A 23199-nucleotide genomic window follows, 5' to 3' on the forward strand; every position below is an offset into this window, starting at 1 on the left:
GCTAATAAATTAGCACGTTAGCACGTTATTGTAATATCCCATAGTACATACATGTTATTAAAACTTGAACTAATGCACTGTGAGTCTTATAAATTGCTTACATACCTCACCGATTTCTGCATGTCTGGAAAACGCTCGGATTTAGTTCCTGTCTCCGCCTCCCAAAATGTCTAGTGTATTCGGATTGGTCAGATGACTACTCAACTGTTATTGGTCAACTGGGTTCGGCGTGTGTTTGAAAGGTTACGCCCCTGACTAAGCGTGGGTTTTCCGGTTCTGACTGAGAGTCACAGCCTCAGAGGCAACGTAAACAAGCGCTATATTTCTCTATAAACGATGGTGTCTGTACTGCCTTACCACTTCAAGCTCGATCCAGAGAGTTCAGACGGCCGTTACGATATAAACGATCTCCGTCAATGAACGCGATTGGATTTAACTTTTTTAGGTGTCCTTAGCTCTGCCAGAATGCTAAACGAAGACGAAAATGTGTTGCAAAGACATCCAAAAGGTAATTATAACGTACTACATTACTTTGCAAACTATATGGAAACACCAAATGTAGCACATAGAAAGTATTTTTTGAAATGATTATAAAACTATTTCACTTATTAACATTATTTTACTATAGTAAACTTTATTATAAAAGCCTGCTTACATACTATATTACTGTGCAAACTATATGGAAACACCAAATGTAGCACATAGAAAGTATTTGTTGAAATGATTATAAAACTATTTCATTTGTTAACATTATTTTACTATAGTAAACTTTATTATAAAAGACCGCTTACATACTATATCACTGTGCAAACTATATGGAAACACCAAATGTAGCACAAAGAAAGTATTAATTGAAATGAATGTTCTACATTATTTCACTATGGTAAACTTTTTTTATGAAAGACTGCTTACTTATAAGTGCTATGTTTTTACTTATTAGGTTTTAAGGAGAATGCAACATGTTCCAGGGCCTCTTACCTGCGTGATTCATCATCCAGGTTTTGCACAAATTGTCTAAATCCCTACACACAGAACATTTATTGTACCGACTATAAGCCTTTGAGGTGCAGGACTAGAGTAAGTTTTATTACATTTTTAAACCAATAACACTAAAGTATCATTGTAGTAACAAAGTACCCAAAAGAACAAAATATGTAACTTTAAAGAAAATATAGTAGTCAGTCAAAAGTTTTTTATTTATTACAAATATATATTTAAATGTTAAACTTTATAAATAAACATACTTTAGTAACCATATTGTGCTCTTGTTTCAAAAATTGTTCAATTCATTTCTTACAGCTATCTATTCAGATAAATGGCATATCAAAGCTTTGTCAGCTGGTGCTATTTAAGACGACACTATAAGGTTATCATCCTGTCGTGTGTTGTTCTCCAGATACGCTTGGAGCTTCCTGATCAGATCGGTCACAATTTTGGCTTTCGACGACCCCTGCACTGAAGATGGCATGCAATCACGTCCTCCTTTGAAGGTCTCTCAAACTGTGATGCCAGGTCCATTGGAATCAGGGCTTCCTTCAGCTTATCTTCAAATACCTCAGCAAACACAAGCCTGATCACATCCTCCACATAACTGTAGAAATATTGCAGTCAATAAATCTTTTGTTTTGATCATTTATTTCCCTGCTTCATACATTAAGTTTTTAATTATGAATGTATTTGAAATAAAACATTACTGCTTACGGTATGTCACTTGTGTGTTTTGGGAACATAGCCTTGTACTTTCCCTCTCCTGCTTTTGTTACGGCTTGGTGACATTGTAATGGATGGCTGCAAGGTACAAATACCTGTAAAATATAAACAAGCAATTAATTTATTGTAAAAGTAAATACTACTTTATTTAACAAAGTTACTAAAATACTTAAATACCTGCATAGCATTCCAATAAATGAGAAAATCTAAAATTTTTTGCTGCAAATCTGAAATCTCAGGCTACGGACAGCAAAGGCATCCACTAGTGATGGTCAACCCGGATCTTTTTAAGGATTCGGGTTATTCTGAGTCACTCACTAATATGATCCGGGTTGTGCGAGTCACTCGAGTCACTTGAGTCACTTGGTCAAAATCTCCCAATTCCAATCGCTAAGTCATACTAATGCCAACCAAGCAACTCGGATCACGCGTGCAGCTACGAGTTTATGACTCCTCTGCTCACAAAAAAGGGCTTATGTGACCTGAGGAACTCGTAAAAAACATGCATGCCCGTGGTAACATTATCAATAACATGATTGTAAAAGTTTGGTGTGTTTAGTTTCATTTCATAACGACAAATATATCAACACCACATTTAGAAGATGTCAGGCTTGGTTGACTTGGACGTGAGAGGAACGTGTCCTGTTTCAGATTGACTTAAAAGATCCACGATAGGCTTCGGTTAATCTTGTGAGTGAGTCCCAGACAGAGCCGCTCGCCCGCTCCTGCACGGGTCCTGTGAGTGAACCACTCACGTCACTCTGAGTGACTCAGTCAACAAGAGGAGCCGTGTACGTCCGTCGGTGGCGGATCTTTCCAGCAGCACTGCTGCAGCAGTCCTCGTATTTAAAAATGTTAAACATTTGCAGCTTCTACCCAAAACATTGTGCCAGTCAAATATTTCAACAGATTAGCCTACATGAGTCAGTGGGTTAACAACACGAGCAAGGCTTGTTTCTCCTAGCCCAGGATTCAAGCTCCATGAGTTGAGTCACTCTCTGTGTGAATCCTCGAGCCGCCGACCAACTTATTGTCGCGCGCACGCATCCCTTTGTACTCGGACTCGGAGCTGCAAGAAATAATGATCCGGAATAGCAGCTTTTGGTTCACTCGGTACCCCCAGTCAACATTTGGTGATGTTAATTAACTCGTTTTTGCAAGTTATAGAACCTATTGCAGCTTATGTAGAGTTATTTGTTGTAATTCCAGTGTTTCCCATACGTTGATTTATTCGTGGCGCACCGCCACGGAATCAGTGCTGGCCGCCACAAATAGATTTTTCATGATCCCCATTTACATTTATATTTTACTGTTTAAAAACGCACCCAGCGCGCCGCTCCCTTTCTATGTTGCATGCAGCGCGCGCCTCTCTCTCTCTCTCTCTCCCTCGCTCTCACATAACAGTGAAAAGGTGACGGCGTTTCAATGTCCGTTCCTCCGTAATGTATACTTTCTTTTTCGTGTAAACGTCAACAGTCACAGATTTTACTGACAGAGAAGACGGCGATGACTTGACGAAAGGTTAGCATTAGTGTTTCCCACACACACACCCGTTCTCTCCCTCTCTATGATGTCGTATGCCTGCGCACGTGTTTTGTATTAACTTTGTGTAACAGTTACTGTGTATTCTCTAATATTTCTGAATTTGCGCCCAATTGTCTGCGCTATACGCGACAATAAAACTCGCATTTAAATAAAAAAGGGCTCATACAAGACATTGATGAGAAGAGCAACAGCAGACTTCAATGTAACGTTAAATGTATGGTAATTTATAGACCAGCTGTAAACATACACGTACATTTCACAATTTCCTGTTATTTTGCGGGGTTTTTTTTCAAATATTAAAGCGCTTAAGCATTTACTTGCATTCTTGGAGAAAAAACAAGTCAGTGGCAAGTCAGTTCCTGAATAACACGACACAAAAAAGTCAAATTCACTTCTCAGAGGTACAGAACTGTTCCTGAAACAGATGCTCTCCCCAAACTGAAATTAAACACAGTGTTTCGAGTTTTTCTCGTCTGTGTCATGTTGATGTCAAGAAGCAAAGTGCACATGACGACGAGAGAGGTGACCTGCTGCACAATCGAGTTACCCCTCCCATTTCTGAATTATATTTTACAGAGACTTCTTATCCCGTCCGAATTGACCATCAATATTACAGACGCCCTGTGGTAAAATTACAACCGTAAAACTAATCCCGTCCGAATAGGGCCATAGTCTGCTCATTTTATGTCTGACAACAGAACTGATAATATGTAAATAATAGCAATCAGTTGTGTTAAAATGCAATATAACGTGACAAATCAAAGAGTAGAAGTGAAACATATTTCTGGTGCCAACACTCGATCAAACGCGAACACGTGATGACGTCACATATATGCTAATTAGCGTGTGACGTCATCACCGCCACAAGTCTCTCAAAATCCTGTGGGAAACACTGAATTCTGTTGTAAACATTTGAAGAGCTTTGTGGTTCATACAATTTCTCATTTTTAATGCAAAATCTGAGAGGACTCAACTGACTCGGGTTAATGGTCACTAAGGACTCATGGTTCTCGAGTCATTTTAGGGATCGGGTTAAATGATCCGAGTTTCGGGTGACTCGCTCATCACTAGCATCCACTGATGATGGTGATGGAAACATTGTGAAACGATGCTACTGCCTGGGTTCCTATGATTATGCAGAGAAAAAAAACTTTGTCATCATCAGTTATACATTTAAGACTGGTAGTGGTATCACTAGCTAAATACATCATGTGTGTTACACACCTTTGCTCCTCATATGCCAGTTTGACTCCTTGTACTGTGTGTTATGATGTTGCATGTTTGCATACAGTGTAGAAGGATGTGTCCAGCTGCGAATCTAGGATATAGACAAATAAAACAAACATGTATTCAGTCAAAAAGACATATTATAACAATAGAGTACAACGACTATAAATCGTTAGACTATTCATTAAAACGTAAATGTATTACATATTACATGGCCCAACATTAGCAACACACATTATGTGTTTACTTCGTTTCAAAATCTAAGAAAGCTTCAAGTAAATACAACAGTAAAATACATATAACTTTAAACAAATCATCTGTACTTAGAGTTTCTTGAGTTTGATCATGAGAACAAATTTTACTGGTAACAGTTTAGCTGGCATTTGTATTTGTATTTAGCTTAGCAACTTAGCAAGTTTGTAAACATGTCTAAACCAACATCGATAAAAAAAACGATAGTCTGCATAATTCAACATACACGTGTGTAAATATGGTACGTTGTTTATGAAATACAGTATTACAACACAAAACAATTAGCTTGCAAGCTTAGCTCTACACGCACATTATGTTAATCTCCGGTTACCGGTTACGTAACGTACAGTAAAAGGCAAATAATAAACGTGAATACTTACAGCCTGTGATCCAGAAGTGCACAGTAATCCAACTTTCAAGAGGAGACGTCGCGCAAATCCAGCTTCGGTTCATGAGAAGCAGTTATTGTGAAAACTCCGTGAACAACTTCTGACTGGATTTTTCCGGAACCGTATTAAACATGATGTCCTCTGTGGAAGTCCATAAAGTGCTATTTTTCCCTTGCATCTAAAGAGACAGCGTCTACTCGAGAGATTTAATCGCTTAAACAATGAAACAAGAGTTTGCAAACAGAGTGAAAGCAGGGACTCACAACCTCCGCCATTTTAGCTCTCTTCTGACTCGGCGCTCCCCACCCCACCCCCGTCTTTGAGGGGGTACCCAAGCAAAGCAGAGAGGGCTGAACTATGATAATGTTGGTCTTATCTACGTCACTAATCCCAGGAAGTAAACTGTTGCCTACAATCCGACCCTGCGTCCCAAACCGCATACTTTCATACTATATAGTAGGCGAAAAGCACTACTTTTCGTACTCTTTGCATACTATATAGTATGGAAGTAGGCAGTTTGGGACGCACGGCGAGTGTTTTTTGTAGTCCTCGAACGTTAGAGACGATAACTCGCGTCATCGTTTTCTTTGAGGTATGTACTTTTTGAATATCGTTAGCATGTACTAATGCACACTTACACACAAAAGGATGTTTAAAAACGTGTATCCCATAATAGGTGCTCTTTAAGAAAGACAACACGTTATATACAAATGGAACATTACTCAAATTATTCCAGTCACATTTATTTTAACATAGTTTAAGTTATCCGTAAAATATAGACTATTAATTAAATGATCAAATTGTCAGTAATACGGGTAAACGAACCGGGTATCCCTCGCTATTTATCCACCCTCCTTATCCCGTTGTGCCACTTGTGCCGCTTCTTGACATGGGTTTTGACTTTAAAAAAATATGTAATACACTTTTATACGAATGTTAAGGTACTTAACAATCAGAATTGATTGGCAAGCAGCTGCAGTATTTCTGTTTAATGCGGTATTGCTTACCATTAATGTTTTCAATAAAAAGCAACCTAGTTAGATAGAGAATATGGTCTGAGAAGATCTAGCAGCTCCATAATGAGTTGTCTTGGAAGGCGATTTTTTTATTTAGCCACGTCAGGCAAAATGTCAAAAGGTTTAAGGGTTGATGAATAAAAAAATTGGCATGGACTAAACAGTTTCGCGGCCGGTGTTGTGTGGAAGTCTGTTCCCCCTATGTTTCCCTTTAGTGTAGTGTTTTTATAGCATTTTTATCACATTATACATTTATTGTTTATATACATTGAAAGTTTTAATGGCTGTAGATGTATATGTGTGCATTTATGTAATGTATCTTGACTGTTCTTGATTGTAAGTGAATTATTTTTACAGTATGAATCATATTATATGTATAATATATATTTATTTATATTATGTTTGGAAACATAACAGTTTTAAAACAAACAGTAGAGAAAAAAAGAAAAGAAAACGACAGGCTATATGTTAAAAGACATAAAACTGTCAAATATGAAATATTTAATAAATTGTATAATAGAATACATGATATTATTGCTTTTTAGTATAACCAATTGAAATCTTTAATCTTTCTAAATAAATTATAAATGTAACGTGATGAAAACGCTATAAACATAGAGGGAACAGACTTCAATGAGGAACAAACACCAGCGCAGTCTTTAATTCATTAGTTCTGATACCAAATAAAGTCAACTGCATCAATAGTCCTGTATCCATTGCAAACATATTTTATTATTAGTCTTAAAAATGTCCATAACATAAAATCATTGTCAGCATACATAGTTTGACTTGTACTGCGCTGCGCTGATTTCTAAAGACTATGGCGATAGCGTTTTGCGCTCAAACAACGCTAAGAGAGAGCTTACAAATGGTCCAGACCAACCTTACGAAAGTGTGACTTACAGAAGATATACTTAGCATACGAACGTTTGGGAATCGTGCCATAGTGTCAGGATCCCAAATGTTATTAGGTGTATTTTGTCTTGTTTCTGGTGCCGGGATCCTGACACCCCCATATACGTGTTTGTGTGGAGAGTCATGTGGTCTGTGTTTATGTTTTGTGTACCGCATGCTCTCCTGTCTTAAGTCTTGACCCTGCCCCCTCGTTTCCTTGTTAATTATTCATGATTGGTTTATTCCCTTCACCTGTTTGTCATTGTTCCCTAGTTTAGTTTTCCCTATTTAAAGCCATTGTGTCTTACGTCTTGTGCCGGATCACTGTGTATCCAATGATACCATGTCGTGTGTGCGCGCTTTGTCTTGTTTATTTTGTAGTCATAGTCATAGTCATTGTTTGCCCCCTCGAGGGTATTTATTATTTAATAAACGTATTTAAGTTATGAGCTGTCTGCGATTGGGTTCTATCCACCACCACACCCTGACACATAGGGTTAAAAGAGAGGTTAAGGAATAGGTTAAGAACTACTTAGCGATAAGAACGTTTTGGGGAACCGGGCCCTGGTTTGTCGGGTTATTATGTATTGTGTGTGATTATGTAAATATATATATATATATATATATATATGTGTGTGTATATATAGGATACTATTATTAGGGTTCATAAGCAGTACACCCTGCAGAGTAACTATTAGATGTTATTAACATTTGCTAAGACCAGCAGCGTAACGAGCCAACACCGGACCCCTAAGCAGGATTATCAAGGCAGGCCCTTTACTACAGCACGTGATGACGCGATGTCCACAAGCAGGCTACAATGAATAGGACAGGACATAAATAGCCTAAGCGCACCACAACAAAAACTGGTTACAGCGCACCATAACATATGAAAAAACACTGCTGGTGAAAGCACACTATAACATATTGTTACTCACTGCTATGACTACACACACAGACACCTTGGTCTAAATACATAAAAAAGAAACCATACGGAGGAGTTTGCTTTTAAATCTGATTGGTCCGGGCCCATAAGCACCGCTTACCCTGCTTACCCATAGTTACGCCCCTGGTTAAGACAGTGAGTAAAATCACAGCAATTCTGCTACACCAGTGCTGTATTATTACAACATTTCCATAAAAACTTACCAAAATGTCACAAATGTAAAAACCATTTTATTTTTGCTATTATTTTTTCTATATTTGGGTCTTACAGGGTTAACTCAACAAGGATTTATGAAATGAAATATGGCCACGGACTAAGAATGTCGTATTAATTTATAAAACTAGCACAAAAATTTTTAATTTGTGGGAGTTAATTATATATTCAGTTCACGCTATGTAAACTTTGCATCGTTTAAACGTTATAAAATAAAACTTCATTAAATCTGTACTCACAGTCTGATTGCTGTCCATGTCGTCCATCTTAAATGAATGGTTTTGCTCATCCAGTTCGATAGTTGGCGCTGTCATAAAAACGTAGGGTCACAGAACTCCGGTCCTAAAACTGCAGCCTCCAGTTTTACATACCCTTCTTGTTTCATCAGGTGCAAGTGCGATGACGCGATAAGCGTCTGGTCTGAACTTTAATCCGGTTTCTGTTTGTTTAATGGTCTGACTAGTTGCTGAAACTGAACTCTTAAACAAATACCACGTCCCAACATCCAACTCAGAGTTACCCCCTGTTCATTGATCTCACTTAGTCAATGATCTCCAAACACCACAAAACCAACTTACTGTTTCTGTGCCATGATGAAGATGAGACAAATTTTCACTCTGTTGCTTTTTTGCCATGTATGTCTTCATAATATGGTAAACACAAGGACAGGTATGTGTGTGTATATACATGTTGAAATGGGAATTACAGATTAATATTTATATTCTATATTGAAAGAAAGGGTTTAATTAAATATTTTGTGTAAAAATAACAATGTTTAAGGCTACGGGAATGATTCGTGTTAAGTTAAAGAATAACATTGTTGATGATTTCCAAATTCTCAGCATGCTGGCATGGAACTAAGTGAGAGCAAATGTCAAAATAACATGTTATTTTTTGCATTTTAATCAAAATGAGAACATTTTTTGTTACATTGGTGGTTATAAGAGGTTACTACTATAGTGCTAAAGGGTACATCACTTGTTTAGGAGGAGTATTACTTTAGCCTAGTGTAAATGTTCCCACATAGCACACATACATCTCAGAATAGTCTGTTTGATGTTTGCATTTACATCTGCAAGTTTTTTTTGTGTTTGTTTATCTGCAAAACATCTCTGAGACATATCCTGACAGATGTCATTTAGACATTTAGAAGATGTTTGTAAGATGTTTATGATTGTAAAACTGCTTTATCTAAGACATTTTCCAGATTACAAAGCAGATGTATTCCAGATGCTTTCTGAGTTAGTGGAATAATTTTCTGAGTAGTTTTTTAATTAATTGAAGAAGCTTTCATTGTAAAATGAAAACTTAAATTTACAACACTGAGTTAGTGTAACTACAATTAAATTAAATATTTAAATAATATTCTTGCTCTCTCTAGCTTTGGTTTATTCTAGCTTAGGTATTCCTTTCAGCCCTGTGCAGAAAACCGCCGTTTGCATCTTTATTTAATATTAAGGAATATTTGTTTTATAGTTGACTCAAATTAAATAAGCACACAGTAACACTGTAAACATATTTGTTTTTGATCGTGAATAGTTCAAGACAATCAGTTTCCCATATGAACTGAGTTTGCATGGCATTATCACTACTCCTTTAATGTTCTCTTACTGGAAATCATGTGATATTATCTAAAGCGATCCAGCTAAAATTGTACAAGCCAGCTTAAACATCATGAAATCAATAAAACTTTTTTAATTGTAAAAGCGAAAATTTATTTTATTGTATATATATGAGCACATCGCTAGACAGGTAAGAAACAGTCAAGAGATTTCAAGATTTTTATTTGTCACATACAGTTATATGCATAAACAACCTGTTTGTAAGTATGGTATGCTCTAAAAATGTAGAAAATATATACAGGTGCTGGTCATATAATTAGAATATCATCAAAAAGTTTATTTATTTCACTTATTCCATTCAAAAAGTGAAACTTGTATATTATATTCATTAATTACACACAGACTTCTTTTAATTTTGATTATAATAAGAATCTTATAAGATTATAAAATTATCAGAATATTACTTAAGACCAATACAAAGAAAGCCAACTAAACGTATTAACATAAAAAAGTATGAGCATGTACAGCACTTAATACTTAGTTGGGGCTCCTTTTGTCTGAATTACTGCAGCAATGCGGCTTCGATCAGTCTGTGGCACTGCTCAGGTATTATGAGAACCCACGTTGCTCTGATAGTGGTCTTCATCTATTTTGCATTATTAGGTCTGGCATATCGCATCTTCCTCTTCACAATACCCTATAGGGGTTAAGGTCAGGCGAGTTTGCTGGCCAATTAAGAACAGGGATACTATGGTCCTTAAACCAGGTACTGGTAGCTTTGGCACTGTGTGCCAGAAATAAACATTTGAAATATATCAGTCTGTTGGTAATGAATGAATATAATATACCAGTTTCACTTTTTGAATGTAATTAGTGACATAAATAAACATTTTGATGATATTCTAATTAAATGACCAGCACCTGTAGGGGGACAATAATGTGGATTTAATCTGCTTGGCCCCCTTTTTAGCGTTAATTATCCACAACGCATCTTTAGTAAATCCTGACATCGCTATTAAACGCCAAAATGATGGTTTGCGCTGGCGCAAGCTGTTGGTAAATCTGGCCCCAGGTCTCCTCCAGAAATGATTCCAATTGTCTATAAAACCCATGTTAAGCTGTGGGCAACACTTTGACATCCAGCCGTAAAGGAACACTAATCTTCTATACATGTCATAACCCAGACGGGGAGAGGAGAAGAGCATAGAGGTAAGTAGTTATTATCCACAACTAGCTGTCAAAATATGATTTATTACCCTGTCAATCACATTTTGACATATAGTGGAGATATCAATCAAAAGGTGTACATGCTGTCCAGTTTTGAGTGTTGTATTTTATGGCTTTTAGACAGCGGCTGTCCGGAGCTGTGCATGTTTTACAACGTGTCAATCACCGCATTGTTTTTCCTGTGTGTGTGTGTGTTTTGTCACGCGAATGTTTGTCATATTTATGGATGTGTAAAAAAGTTTATTGTTTTGGGTGTCCAGCTTCTGGACTGTCAGTTTTAACGACCGGCCTGTGTGTGCTCTCCCCCTCCCTCTCTCTCCCCCCTCCCTTCTTGCCCCTGCGTGTCTCACAGCGGGTGTGCGTTGTTGAATCTATTTTGTTTAGCAAAATCAAAAGTTTCTTTAAAGTCAATCAAGAATCAAATATTTTAGTTGTATCTGGTTAAACTTAAATCTGATATTTTCTATTGATGTATTTTCTTAGTTTCTGATTAGACACAAACTTTCAGATGCTGCTCTTATGACCGTGTGTGTGTGTGGGGGGGGGGGGCGGTGGATGCAGACGTGTAAGTTTTTAATGTTTAAGAGACATCCTTTATTTACATGCGGGGGAGCGACAAGAGATCGTCAGGAGTCAGTTTGTATGGAGAAGAGCTGGTATACTCAAACCTGCTGGTACGTATATGTGTTTTACTGTGTTCATTCCAACATTTTGCCTGATTATTTAAAAACTAAAAAGTTGATCTCTGGTGTTGCAGCGGAATTGTCTAAACTGATATTTAGTATTCCTGGTAAATCGGGGAGAATAACGGACTGAAGAAAAAAAAATCAGCCCTGGAATTTAGAACCCCCGCCGCTTAGGACAGAGACGTGAAGTGGCTCGTGTCACCTGGTGTGTATTTAATCCTGTTACTGTTATTTAATCCTAGAGTTTAAAACAAAATGCTTTATTTTAACATTTTCTAATAACATGTGTTATCTGTTTTAAAGGTTTGGATATCATTAGCAAAGCAATCGATGTGTGCACTATTGCAAGATAGGGCTGTCACCTTTCGTTCGAAAATCGATTGCACAATCGATCGGACCAACCAAAAAAAGTTTCGAAAGCGAAAATAGGCAATCGATTTTAACCAAATATGTACACTATTAATTTTAAAAGAATTAAACAGTTAAAAATATAGATGTAACAAAACTCACAAACAAGCAGAAAAAGAAAATAAAGAATTCCGAGAATGCAGTAGGTGTGCGAAAGCTAGACAGAAAATACCCAGCAATTTTACGCACCTTTAGTTTCACGCTTTAAATCGCTGCATCTAGTGTTTTGCAAAGAAAATGGAGGACAACGTCAATAAACCTGTGCAACACGAGAGAGCGTCGAAATTGTGACCTTACAGGAGATGATGAGTTATGACAAGGAGCCACCCTTGTGAGCTGACAGCGACCCGCTTTTGTGATGGAAGATTGGCAGTACGAAATACGCAGCTGGCAACGAAGTACCCGAGTTTCCCTGGGACATCAGTGCGGTCGGAGTGCGTCTTCTCAACAGATGGACATATAGTGAATGAAAAGCGCTCTGCTCTTGACCCCTAAAATGTTGATCGACTTGGTTTCCTGACCAATAATTTGTAATGGCCCTAGCCTTTTTGCGCATTTCATTATGCCTGCCTAGTGCCGCCTAAGTGTCGGTTACGTTTAATAAAAAAATACACAGCATGTTCTCAACTTCAAGTAAGTCTATTTAAAGTTTCATTTTTGAACAGTTGTTTGAAATGGATCGAATCATTATTTAAAATAATTTTTGAATTGCCTAAATCATAAAAGCAGCCGGTTGAAGCCTGCAGTAATGTTTTATGGCAGCAGTCCACTACTGTTGCTGTTTTTTATTCTGCACGAAACTTAATGACAATGAATAAGAAATATTGCTGACTTGTGCGTTTCAGGCACTCTCTTTACATTTGTCTGTTATTTGGCGTTGAAAATGGAAACGTCTTTTACATGGAAAATCGATTTTACAATCGATTCACTGAACACTTATATATTAAAAATCGAAAATGATTTTTTCACAAAAGTGACAGCCCTATTGCAAGATCTAGAGTGGATCTCCACGGTACGTTTATACTGCATTAGAGAAAAGTTTTAAACAAAAATTTTTATTTAGATATCTTTCTAATAACATGTTTTATCTGTTTACAGGTTAGGATACAGACCACAACGCTTTGGACGTGTCTTTAAAAAGAGAAAATCTGAGTCTTTTTGGATTTGTCTGGAGGGCATTTTAAACATTTTGTAGCAGCTTGGATTTTATACATTGCGGATGCTGGAGATCCATGTTTGAATTGTCCACAAAGGTTGTCACTTGTTAAAAAACACTTGGGTAAGTGACGAATTATAAATTGTTTTGCTGTTGTATTAAACTTGCGTTCTTAATACCTTTTGGTTTATTTTTTCATCGTTTATATAATCCGTTTTTATACTCATTTGTAGAGTTTTTCATTGTTTTAAATATATTGTTTGTTTTTGATATTTTGTTTTAATACTCTTTATATTTTTTGTTTCGTTTTATTGTGTTTACATTGTTTAAAAATTTTGGTTTTACACTGTGTTTCTGAATATTGTGGTAAAAAAATAAAATGGCCCAAAAACGTTATTTGGACTCTGGTTGTGACCAAGCGAATAAAATTATAAGACGCGATGAATCCGCGGATGCCGATAAATCTGATATCACATTGGGGATGCAAAGGCTGGTAGAAACTGTCAGAGCTATGAATAGAGATCATGCTTTTACAGATGGTTTCGCAGATTTAATAAATACGGTGCGTTCCCTTTCACATGCCCCGCCAGAGCCTAGTATGGTCTTAGATCCTGATGTTTTAAATACGCATCAAGTTTTTGAGGTTCCAGAAGCTGGATTTATAAATCAGCAGCTTAAACCTGTGGCTTCAGATACTGGTTTTATCAATAATCAAATTGAACCAGAGGTTCCAGGCGCTGATCTGAACGACCATCATGTTCACGATGGGGCAGCCGAGAATTTAAATGTTCAACAGGTTGTTGAGAGGCTTGTGAGAGACGGGGGTGAATTTAATGGCTATACCATTGTTCCTCGTACAAGATTTAACAGTCTGGAAATACGCAGGAATATAGATCTGAGGTCAATAACTTCTACAGATATGGCCTCGTACGTTGTATTTTTGGATGGTGTTCTGAATGAAATAGTCTCTCTATCTAGAATATTTGCGGGCCAGGGGGGATATGCAAATTTGACGTTAAGAGGAGAAAGCTTGACATCTGACGTAAACGAGCTGCTTACCCCCGCCAACGATTATAGAGTCTCCGCGTTCACAGATCAGATCATGCAAAGCAACACAGACGTGTGTATTGATGACAATCTGATGTTAAACATGTCTATTGTCAGAAGCAAAAATTGTGGCGCTGGCAGAAAATTCCGTGATCTAACACATGTTGTGGTTTTCCTTTTCCTCACATGAAACAATCTTCAGTTTTAAGTTTTGATTTCAAGAGATAGACTTTTATTATCCGGACAAATCCGGACAAAACAGCAGAGGCCGCCATGATGAATCCCCCCAAAACCAAAGTGTGGTCCTGGGAGGATCCTCCAAAATCAGTCTGACCCTCTGAGCCATGGCTTGGTAAATATATAGGTTTTTGTTCCCCTCATGCTTAAAACAATATGTTTCTGTTCAGGCTTGTAATTTGAAGAACCATATGACATTCCTCAGACCAGTGTCTCCTTTCCATGACCTATTTGACCCCTCGCCTATTCATTATACTAAGACCCTCTGTGACCTTTGACATGAAACTATGTGTATATACACAGCTGGGTGGTAATAGTAATCTCATGGTAAACTCATGACACACATATTGCATAACTTCATAGTAAACTCATGACACACATACTGCATAACTCATGATACACAAATTGCATGTGATTATAATGGTAAACTCATATTCATGTAGATTGGGATTAAAATAAACTTCTTCATAATCCCCACTCTGAGGCTTAGTTTAGCCTCACTTTTCCTGTTTATTTTAATCCGGAGAGCAGATTCATAATTCAGCGTCTCAATTATTACTATGTTGTGGCTAAAGAAAGCCACTATACATTACCAATTACCAAATTATGCCACTGCACTTCGAACTATGGACAATAAGAACAAACATCTTTCCATTCTCATTTTGTCTTGAATGTAAAAGTAAAAGAACTTAAGTCCTAAACAATTGGTGCGCAATTGGTTCTGCACCTGCTGTTGGTGGTCACCATTGTTGTTGGCACCCATCTGTCTCTAGAGACAATGGATTCTGCACCTGACTATTTAAATTTAGCTGTGGGGCAGCAGCGCCGCATATGGCTGAATAAGCCAATACGAGAGCTGCAGCTCCTGCCGCACTTGCTGCAAATGTGGGCCATGGTGGGTACTATAGGGGGGGGGCAGTAGTAGGCTGGGTTCTCTGCTGCTTAAGGCTCTTCCTTTCCTCATGCTGGATTCCTCTCTTCTCCTCAGCCCGTTTGATGCCAGTTATGACACTTGCACTCCAGCTATTGCGCTCAGAAATTGCTGTTTCGAGATCTGCTGGGTTAATGTTGCACGACTTCAGATCCCTCTTGCAGACATCCTTGTAGCGTAGGGCAGGTCGACCTGTTGGCCGTGTTCCAGTGGCAAGCTCGCCATAGAGGATGTCCTTTGGTATGCGGCCATCGTCCATCCTGCATACGTGTCCGAGCCAGCGCAGGCGCCTCTGGGAGAGGGTGGCGAACATGCTTAACATGCCTGCCTGAGCCAAAACATCTGCGTTGGAGATGCGATCCTGCCAGGTGATGCCAAGGAGTCGTCTGAGATTGCGCATGTGAAAGGCGTTCAGTCTTCGCTCTTGGTGCGTGCATAAGGTCCAGGCCTCACTGCCATACAGAAGGGTGCTGAGCACGCACGCTTGGTACACCTTCATCTTTGTATTAAGTGTCAACATGGGGTTGTCCCACACCTACTTCGTTAGGCGAGCCATGGTGGTTGCTGATTTGCCTATCCTCAGGTTGAGCTCAGCATCCAGGGATAGATTGCTGGAGATTGTAGAGCCGAGGTATGTGAACTTGTCCACCACCTCCAGGGTGTGTTCGCCAATGGTGATTTTGGGAGCGGTGCTGACATCCTGCCCCATGATGTTGGTCTTCTTAAGGCCGATGGTGAGGCCAAACTCTGTGCATGCCTCCGCGAAGAGAGTGATGAGTCGCTGAAGGGCAGCTTCCGTGTGAGCAGTAAGGGCGGCGTTATCGGCATAGAGCATCTCCCGGATGAGGACTTTGCGCACCTTGGTCTTTGCTCTGAGCCGGGCAAGGTTGAATAGGTTCCCGTCGCTCCGTGTGTGAAGGAAGATGCCATTTTCGGACTCGTTGAATGCATAGCGCAGGAGCAGGGAGAAGAATATGCCGAAAAGTGTCGGGGCCAGGACACACCCCTGTTTCACGCCACTCTTGATTGGGAAGGGGTCAGATGACGCTCCGTCGTACTGAACAGTACCAGACATATTGTCGTGGAATGACTCAACCATCTTCAGAAGCTTGGAGGGGCATCCAATCTTGTGGAGAAGGGCGAAGAGGCCAGAGCGACTGACTAAATCAAACGCCTTGGTTAAGTTGATGAAGGCAAGGTACAGGGGACGTCGCTGTTCGCGGCACTTTTCCTGCAGCTGCCTGAGGGAGAACACCATGTCGATGGTTGATCGCTAAGCCCGGAAACCACACTGTGACTCGGGATACACGCGGGCAGCAAGGACCTGCAGGCGGTTGAGGACAACCCTGGCGAAGGCTTTTCCCACAACGCTGAGGAGAGAGATCCCATGATAGTTGTTACAATCCCTGCGGTCGCCCTTGTTCTTGTAGAGCGTGATGATATTCGCGTCCCGCATGTCTTGGGGAATCGTTCCCTCTTCCCAGCACTGTAGCAAAAGCTCATGGAGATGCCTGAGGAGGGAGCTCTCTTTTGCGGTCTTCACAACCTCTGGTGGGATTCCATCACTGCCTGGTGCTTTCCTGCAAGACAGCGAGTCAATGGCCTTACTGATCTCCTTGATGGTGGGTGGTGAGTCAAGCTCTTCCATGCTGGGCAGTGAGGTGATGTTCTCCATGGCTGTGTCGGTGACTATATTCTCTCTAGAGTACAGCTCCCCATAGTACTCCACCCATCTCTCCATCTGCTCGCCGCGGTCCTTGATGATGTCGCCAGATGTAGACTTGAGGGGTGCGATCTTGGTGATGCTTGGTCCAAGTGCTTTCTTTATCCCCTGGTACATAGCATGGATCTGGATGTCACTGCAAAGCTTCAGCCAGTAGTCGTTAGCACACCTACGGGCCACCCTCTTGGCGTTGTTGCGGGCTTCTCTATAGGCGGCCAGTGTTTTCTTGCAAGGCTTCCTCTTGTACTTGAGAAGCGCAACACCCTTGGCAGCTAAGGCAGGCTCCATCTCTTCTATCCCAACCTCGAACCAGTCCTCGTTCTTCCTGACCCTTTTTCCAAAGGTGTCTGAGGCTGCCTGGTACATGGCATCGCGGATAAAGTCCCAGCGTGCTGTGGCACTGTCTGTGGGGAAGTCTTCCAAGGTCTTGTCAATGACCTCGGTGAAGTGTTCACGCAGCTCAGGCTTTGAGGTTCTGCTTGGAGCGGTGGGTCCTTCTGATTTGGAGATGCACCATGCTGCCGACAAGGGAGTGGTCTGTGTCGCAGTCAGCACTATGGTAACTGCGCGTGAGGAGCACGTGGTTCAGCATGGGTCTTCTGGTAATGACAAGGTCCAGCTGGTGCCAGTGCTTCGACCTAGGATGTCTCCAAGACACTCTGTGGTGGAGCTTGGTGGAATAGAAGGTGTTGGTGATGGCAAGGTCATGATAGGAGCAGAGCTGAAGTAGTCGTTGTCCGTTCTCGTTGAGCTTTCCGACGCCGAAGTGTCCGATACATCGTGGCCAGGAGGTGTGGGCTGCGCCTACCCGGGCATTGAAGTCTCCGAGCAGGTACAGATTTTCCTTCACTGGGATCTCTCTAATCTTTGTCTCAAGCTCCTCATAGAATGCATCTTTGGCCTCGGCTGTAGAGCAGAGTGTGGGGGCGTAGACGCTAAAGATGTGTGTAGGTCTTGAGGAGGTACTGAGGCAGAGTGAGAGGATACGCTCAGTTCCCTGTGAAGGTGGTTCGACTGATAGCAGGAGGGAGTTGCGAACTGCAAAGCCAACCCCGTAGAGTCGGTGCTCGTCTGACTCCAGACCTTGCCAGAAGAACGTGTAGTCCTTCTCCTTGAGACTGCCACTGGAAGCGAGGCTTGTCTCCTGGAGGGCGGGTATGTCGATGTTCCACTTGGCTAGCTCACGGTCGATGATGGCGGTTTTCCTGGCGTCATCTATTTGTTGGAGATCGTCAGAGAGGCCAGGACACATTGTTCTGACGTTCCAGGTTGCCAGTCACAGGGCTGGCGGTTTCTTTTTCTTTCTGTGTTTGCCTGGTGCTCAATTTTACAACAAGCCTGTCAATTTTGTCTAAGCTTCACGCACCCAATGAAGCAAGCAAGTTGTGGCGAGGTAGTACCTTATTGCCCGGGGGCTGCCCGGGTTGAGGCGGGCGGTAACTTCCCATTGGAGTCAGAAGACTCCTCCCACCGTCGAGAGCAACCCCTAGCGCCCGGCTCTACGCCAAACGAGCCTGGGCTTATCACTTGTGACTGCTGCTCCCCGTGTTGAGTCTACGCTGAGACAGCGAAGCTGGAGTGACCTCTCCAGGTGCAGGCCTGGGCGAATAGTTTTGAGATCCTAGAGTGCCCAGTGCCAGGATCCCCCTCTCGGTGTTGCTGGCAAAATCCGGCGGAAAGGCAAGCCAATACAGCCGGTGCCAACGCAGCTGCAGGAGGTGCCAGAAGGCATCACAAAGCTCAGTCAACCAACTGCCTACGGGTCTCCGTTACCGGATTTTCTATTTGGGTTTACTCCCATAGCCTTTGACCAACCAAGGCCGACCTGCAAAAAAAGGAAACTCGTGGAAAGCGGGTTCGTTCAGTTCCCGTGCAGATGCGAGGCATCTGCCCACTGCTAAAGGTTTATATAGAATATATAATCACCATTATATAGAATATAATAAAATAAAGTAAAAGTAACCAAAATAAAAACAAAGAAATCTAAAAAGCAAATAAAACAAAAAAATACTAAAAATAAAAACCAAAAGTAAATCATTCACAATACGAAATATTTGTTTCAATACAAATACAGCTTATTCCTTTTCTTCATCATTATCATCATTATCATCGTCGGTACCACAAAATTATCTACCAGTTGTAATTCAATACTGTTTTGTAGGGATGTAACAATACTTCGCCGTACGATACTTTGCGATACAAAAAAATGCCACAATGTTGCATTGTGCATGATGGGGATATTTATACGATGACGTTCTTTTAATTTTATTCGTTGGTCGGTCATCACGTGATCTACTCTGCGCCAGCGTCACCTGTGCTTCGCAGTCACACAGACATCGCTTGAATCACCTGCAGCTTGAATTTAAACTTGAACTTCGGTAGAAACAGAAATTGATATAGATGATGCCCCGTCATCTTTTAACTCCAACGTCTGGCAGCATTTTGTTTTCATATCACTCGACGGGAATCGTAATCCATCGAACGGACGCGTGCACGCACAAACACATGTCCAGACACACGCTTCTGTTCTGTCCGTCAGCCGCGCGCACCCGCATACAACATGACTAAAAAAAAATCACATGAATGTGTTATACTATTCTGCATTTTCAGATATAAAATTAATATTTAGTTAACTAGCTGTAGGACACAGTTGGCAGTAACTATGACTGAGATTATTTTAGTATAGCAGTCATAAAATTACTGGTTTCTTAAAATAGTGCTATTGTAAAAATATTATTGTAAAAATAAGTTATTAATCATTGTTATCATTGTATAATGTACATTGCCAATGTGCAAGAAAATATGTTCTCTGCTGTGATTATTTGCCATTATGCCTCCAAACATGTTAACAATGTTCATGTTAAGTATAATGAACATGATACTTAAATATTTTTAAATAAATGTAGGAATAGGTTAAGCAAAGGACATTGTATAAAAAAGTGTTAGGGGGCATGTGCCCCAGTAGAGCTTTATATCTAACAACTCCCCTGCTAAGTCCCTTGATTCTAATTTTATGTGAAATGTATCTTTTTTTTCTGTGAGAGACCTGCAGTACAGAAGGTTCAGTTAAGCCTTAAAATGTTAAAATTCTTTATTAAGTTTTATGTACAAAAAAAGTTACTGAAACTGTTAATATTATGAAAATTAGTCTGAAATTTAAATAACAGTTTAATTGTTTTAATTTGCTGCAAAAAAAAAAAAAAAAAAACGTGATGTGTATCGTATCGTGAGCCAAGCATCGAGATACAGATCGAACCGTGAGCTTAGTTTATCGTTACACCCCTACTGTTTTGTAACGTAAGTCCTGATAACATTCTTGTTGATTTTAAATTTATTTTTCCATCATATTTAAGTACCTTTTCTCTCCATCCTAATTTTTTATTTTTTTTTATTTATACGTTTATTTGTCAGGGACAATGCAGAGCACATTATTACTTACATAATTATCACAGTCAGTAGTAATATGTGTAAATGTGTTGCAAGGTTTCTAGCCAGTAGGCTAATTTGCAACCCTAGTCCCTGGTCAGACCTTTCTAAAATAATCAAAATATTTTGTTTTTAAAAACTACACAGTCAATTACATAATCATACTATAAATACATAAAACTATATACTATCATACAAATTTCACAAAATCATGATCATATTAAACAATACTATATACTACCATAAAAATTTCACAAAATCATGATCATATTAAACAATACTATATACTACCATAAAAATTTCACAAAATCATGATCATATTAAACAATACTATATACTACCATAAAAATTTCACAAAATCATGATCATATTAAACAATACAGCACATCATATAGCACGCCCCCAAATACCCAGCCGTAGTCAATGGCCACATGTTTGATTTTCTTTCAGCCAGTATTTTACCTGTCTGTTAAATGTTTTTTGCTCTGTTTGTGTTTTTATTTCAGTTGGTAAATCATTCCAAAAATGGGTTCCTATCACGGAGAAACATGACTGGCCGAAAGTGGTTTTGCGCCCCTCTGTTATTAAGTTGCCACCAACTGCTCCCCTAGTGGCCACTCTCCTTGTGCTTATTTTTGTCACAAAAGGACAGAGTATGGCTGGAGCTAAATTATTTACACATTTAAAAATCAGTTTAATAAAAGAGAACTTGATAAAACTATCAAAATTTAAAAGCTTGTATTTTTGTATAATCAGACAATGATGCCACGTAATTGGTTTCTGATCCATTATTTTCAATGCCTGTTTATACAGTGATATAATGGGTTTGACTGTTGTGTGGGAGGCTTGGCCCCATACAGTAACACAATAAGATAGGTGAGAGAGAATCATAGCATGAAAGAAAAGCAATGATGCCTTGACAGGTATATGAGATCTTATCTGTCTAAAACAGTTCAAATTTATCTGAATGATAACGATCTTCAAATATCTTCATTGTATATGTTGCTCTGATTTGATTATAGTATTCTTCTAATTCTCTTCTCACTTTTACACCTTAAGCTAGACTCTTTGATGTCTTCATAATAGATCTAGAGGTTTTATAGTTGATTCATTCAAAATTCCTGTTATAAAGCATTTCCTATTGAATTTTCTTAAGTCTATAATTCCATAAGGTTAACATATTCTTGATTGTAGTTTTTACTGTACCATTCTGAAATATCTATCCTTCCTTATCTATCCTTAATGTTTTGTTACTATACTACCATTGACACAAATTTCCAAATTTTGGCCTGCAAAAATGTATTTTTAAACTCAGAATTTCCCAAAAGACCTAAATATTTTTCAGATAAGTTGACCTTAACTTTTTCTCTTATCCATAAGAATTTTTGTTTAATTTATTACCTTTATCATATTTATGTGGACTTTTATTACCTTATTAAAAGCTGGTTTAGTTTAAAGCATAAAAAACAACTTTGCAAACATATTTCCTTGACTTTAAATTTTGCCCATTTGTATCATTTGTTATCTATAGGATGTTTCCTTTAAAATGTCCACCTTATGTTTTCTGTTCAATGTCTCTGTGTTTTCAGTCTTTCTTTCAGATTATGTTCCTTTGAAATTGTTACAAATCTTTCACTGGGCCATGTTGAGGCAAAAGTCCATTGCCGGGAAGTTTAATTGACTGTAGCCATGCAAATCTTCTGTAGTAATCAGCTTCGTTCTTTTCAATTCAATTTTTGTTGACAATTTCTCTTTTTCACTTCTTCTCTCGGTGCTCAAAACTTTGCTCTCCATCCGTCGGTATACTTGAATTGCTTTTGATTTGATTTGGTTTTGATGTTTCTTCTTTCATATCATGTGCGTAATTTTCCTCCTCTCCAATTGGCGTCCTACGAGCTCTGATGCATTGGTTGCTCCTCCCACTTGGACATTTCTGGTTGCTCTCATCCTTCTGTCTCCCCCCTGTTTTGGCCCCTGTGGCTCTGTTTAGGCCCTTCCGACCTTTCGACCCTCAGATAAGCTAGATCATCTAGCACAATGAGGCATGTTGTCATCTCCTCCTCCTCTTGCTCCTTTTATTTTCTGTACACAAATAGCTCAATACATAGACAGTTAGTTTCTTCATACAACACTTAATTCCATATTTCCTCAATATGCATAGGTCGATCGGCAAATATTTCATGCAGTGTTAAAGGTGTACTTTTGTTAGTTTACATGCTCATTAATACAAGGTAAAACATCTATTATGTTAAGATTAGTATTTTCACACATTTTGTTAAGTATGGCTTTGATGGTTATTCCTTTTCTATACCTTTTTATCTACTATCCCTTGTGATTATAGATGATAGTCAAATTTTTCTTCACTCTTATCCGTCAAATCAATTTTTTCGTTCTTATAACAACTCAAAATCTTCATTCTTATCACAAATCAAATAATACATTTTCATTCCACTTATTTGCCCCATGACTGAGATTTTTCACTTCTATACGATCTAATAAGATCTCATGACACTCTGATGCCCTTTTTAGCTTCCACATCTGTTTGCCCATGCTGGCAAAATCAACTGTTCTCCTGTGTGCCTATAAATCAATGACAACCAATCA

At 39.2% G+C, this 23199-nt stretch overlaps 1 protein-coding gene and 2 long non-coding RNA genes across 4 annotated transcripts in view; all 3 read left to right on the top strand.

The window, feature by feature from the left end:
- Window positions 1–272: 272 nt before the first annotated feature.
- Window positions 273–1536, top strand: LOC141281502 (uncharacterized). The gene is made up of 3 exons (XR_012335860.1): window positions 273–508; window positions 941–1077; window positions 1397–1536. It is a non-coding gene; the product is annotated as an uncharacterized lncRNA (long non-coding RNA).
- A 7165-nt stretch (window positions 1537–8701) lies between these two features.
- The window catches only part of LOC135780849 (beta-2-glycoprotein 1-like), a 115753-nt gene continuing 101255 nt past the window's right edge, over window positions 8702–23199 (top strand). Inside the window, exon 1 of the mRNA XM_065291126.2 lies at window positions 8702–8861. Within this exon, the coding sequence (XP_065147198.1) occupies window positions 8783–8861 (79 nt within the window). The 5' untranslated portion in view covers window positions 8702–8782. The remainder of the gene's footprint in view (window positions 8862–23199) is intronic.
- LOC135780850 (uncharacterized) lies at window positions 10638–21507 on the top strand. 2 transcript variants are annotated; one of them, XR_010544991.2, is made up of 6 exons: window positions 10638–11655; window positions 11739–11872; window positions 11971–13087; window positions 13174–13354; window positions 14481–14630; window positions 21102–21507. It is a non-coding gene; the product is annotated as an uncharacterized lncRNA (long non-coding RNA). The 2 variants fall into 2 exon arrangements; XR_012335838.1 differs by having other exon boundaries at window positions 10638–11872.

This window comes from Paramisgurnus dabryanus, chromosome 23 (assembly GCF_030506205.2).
Source record: "Paramisgurnus dabryanus chromosome 23, PD_genome_1.1, whole genome shotgun sequence".
NCBI classification, from domain to species: Eukaryota; Metazoa; Chordata; class Actinopteri; order Cypriniformes; family Cobitidae; genus Paramisgurnus; species Paramisgurnus dabryanus.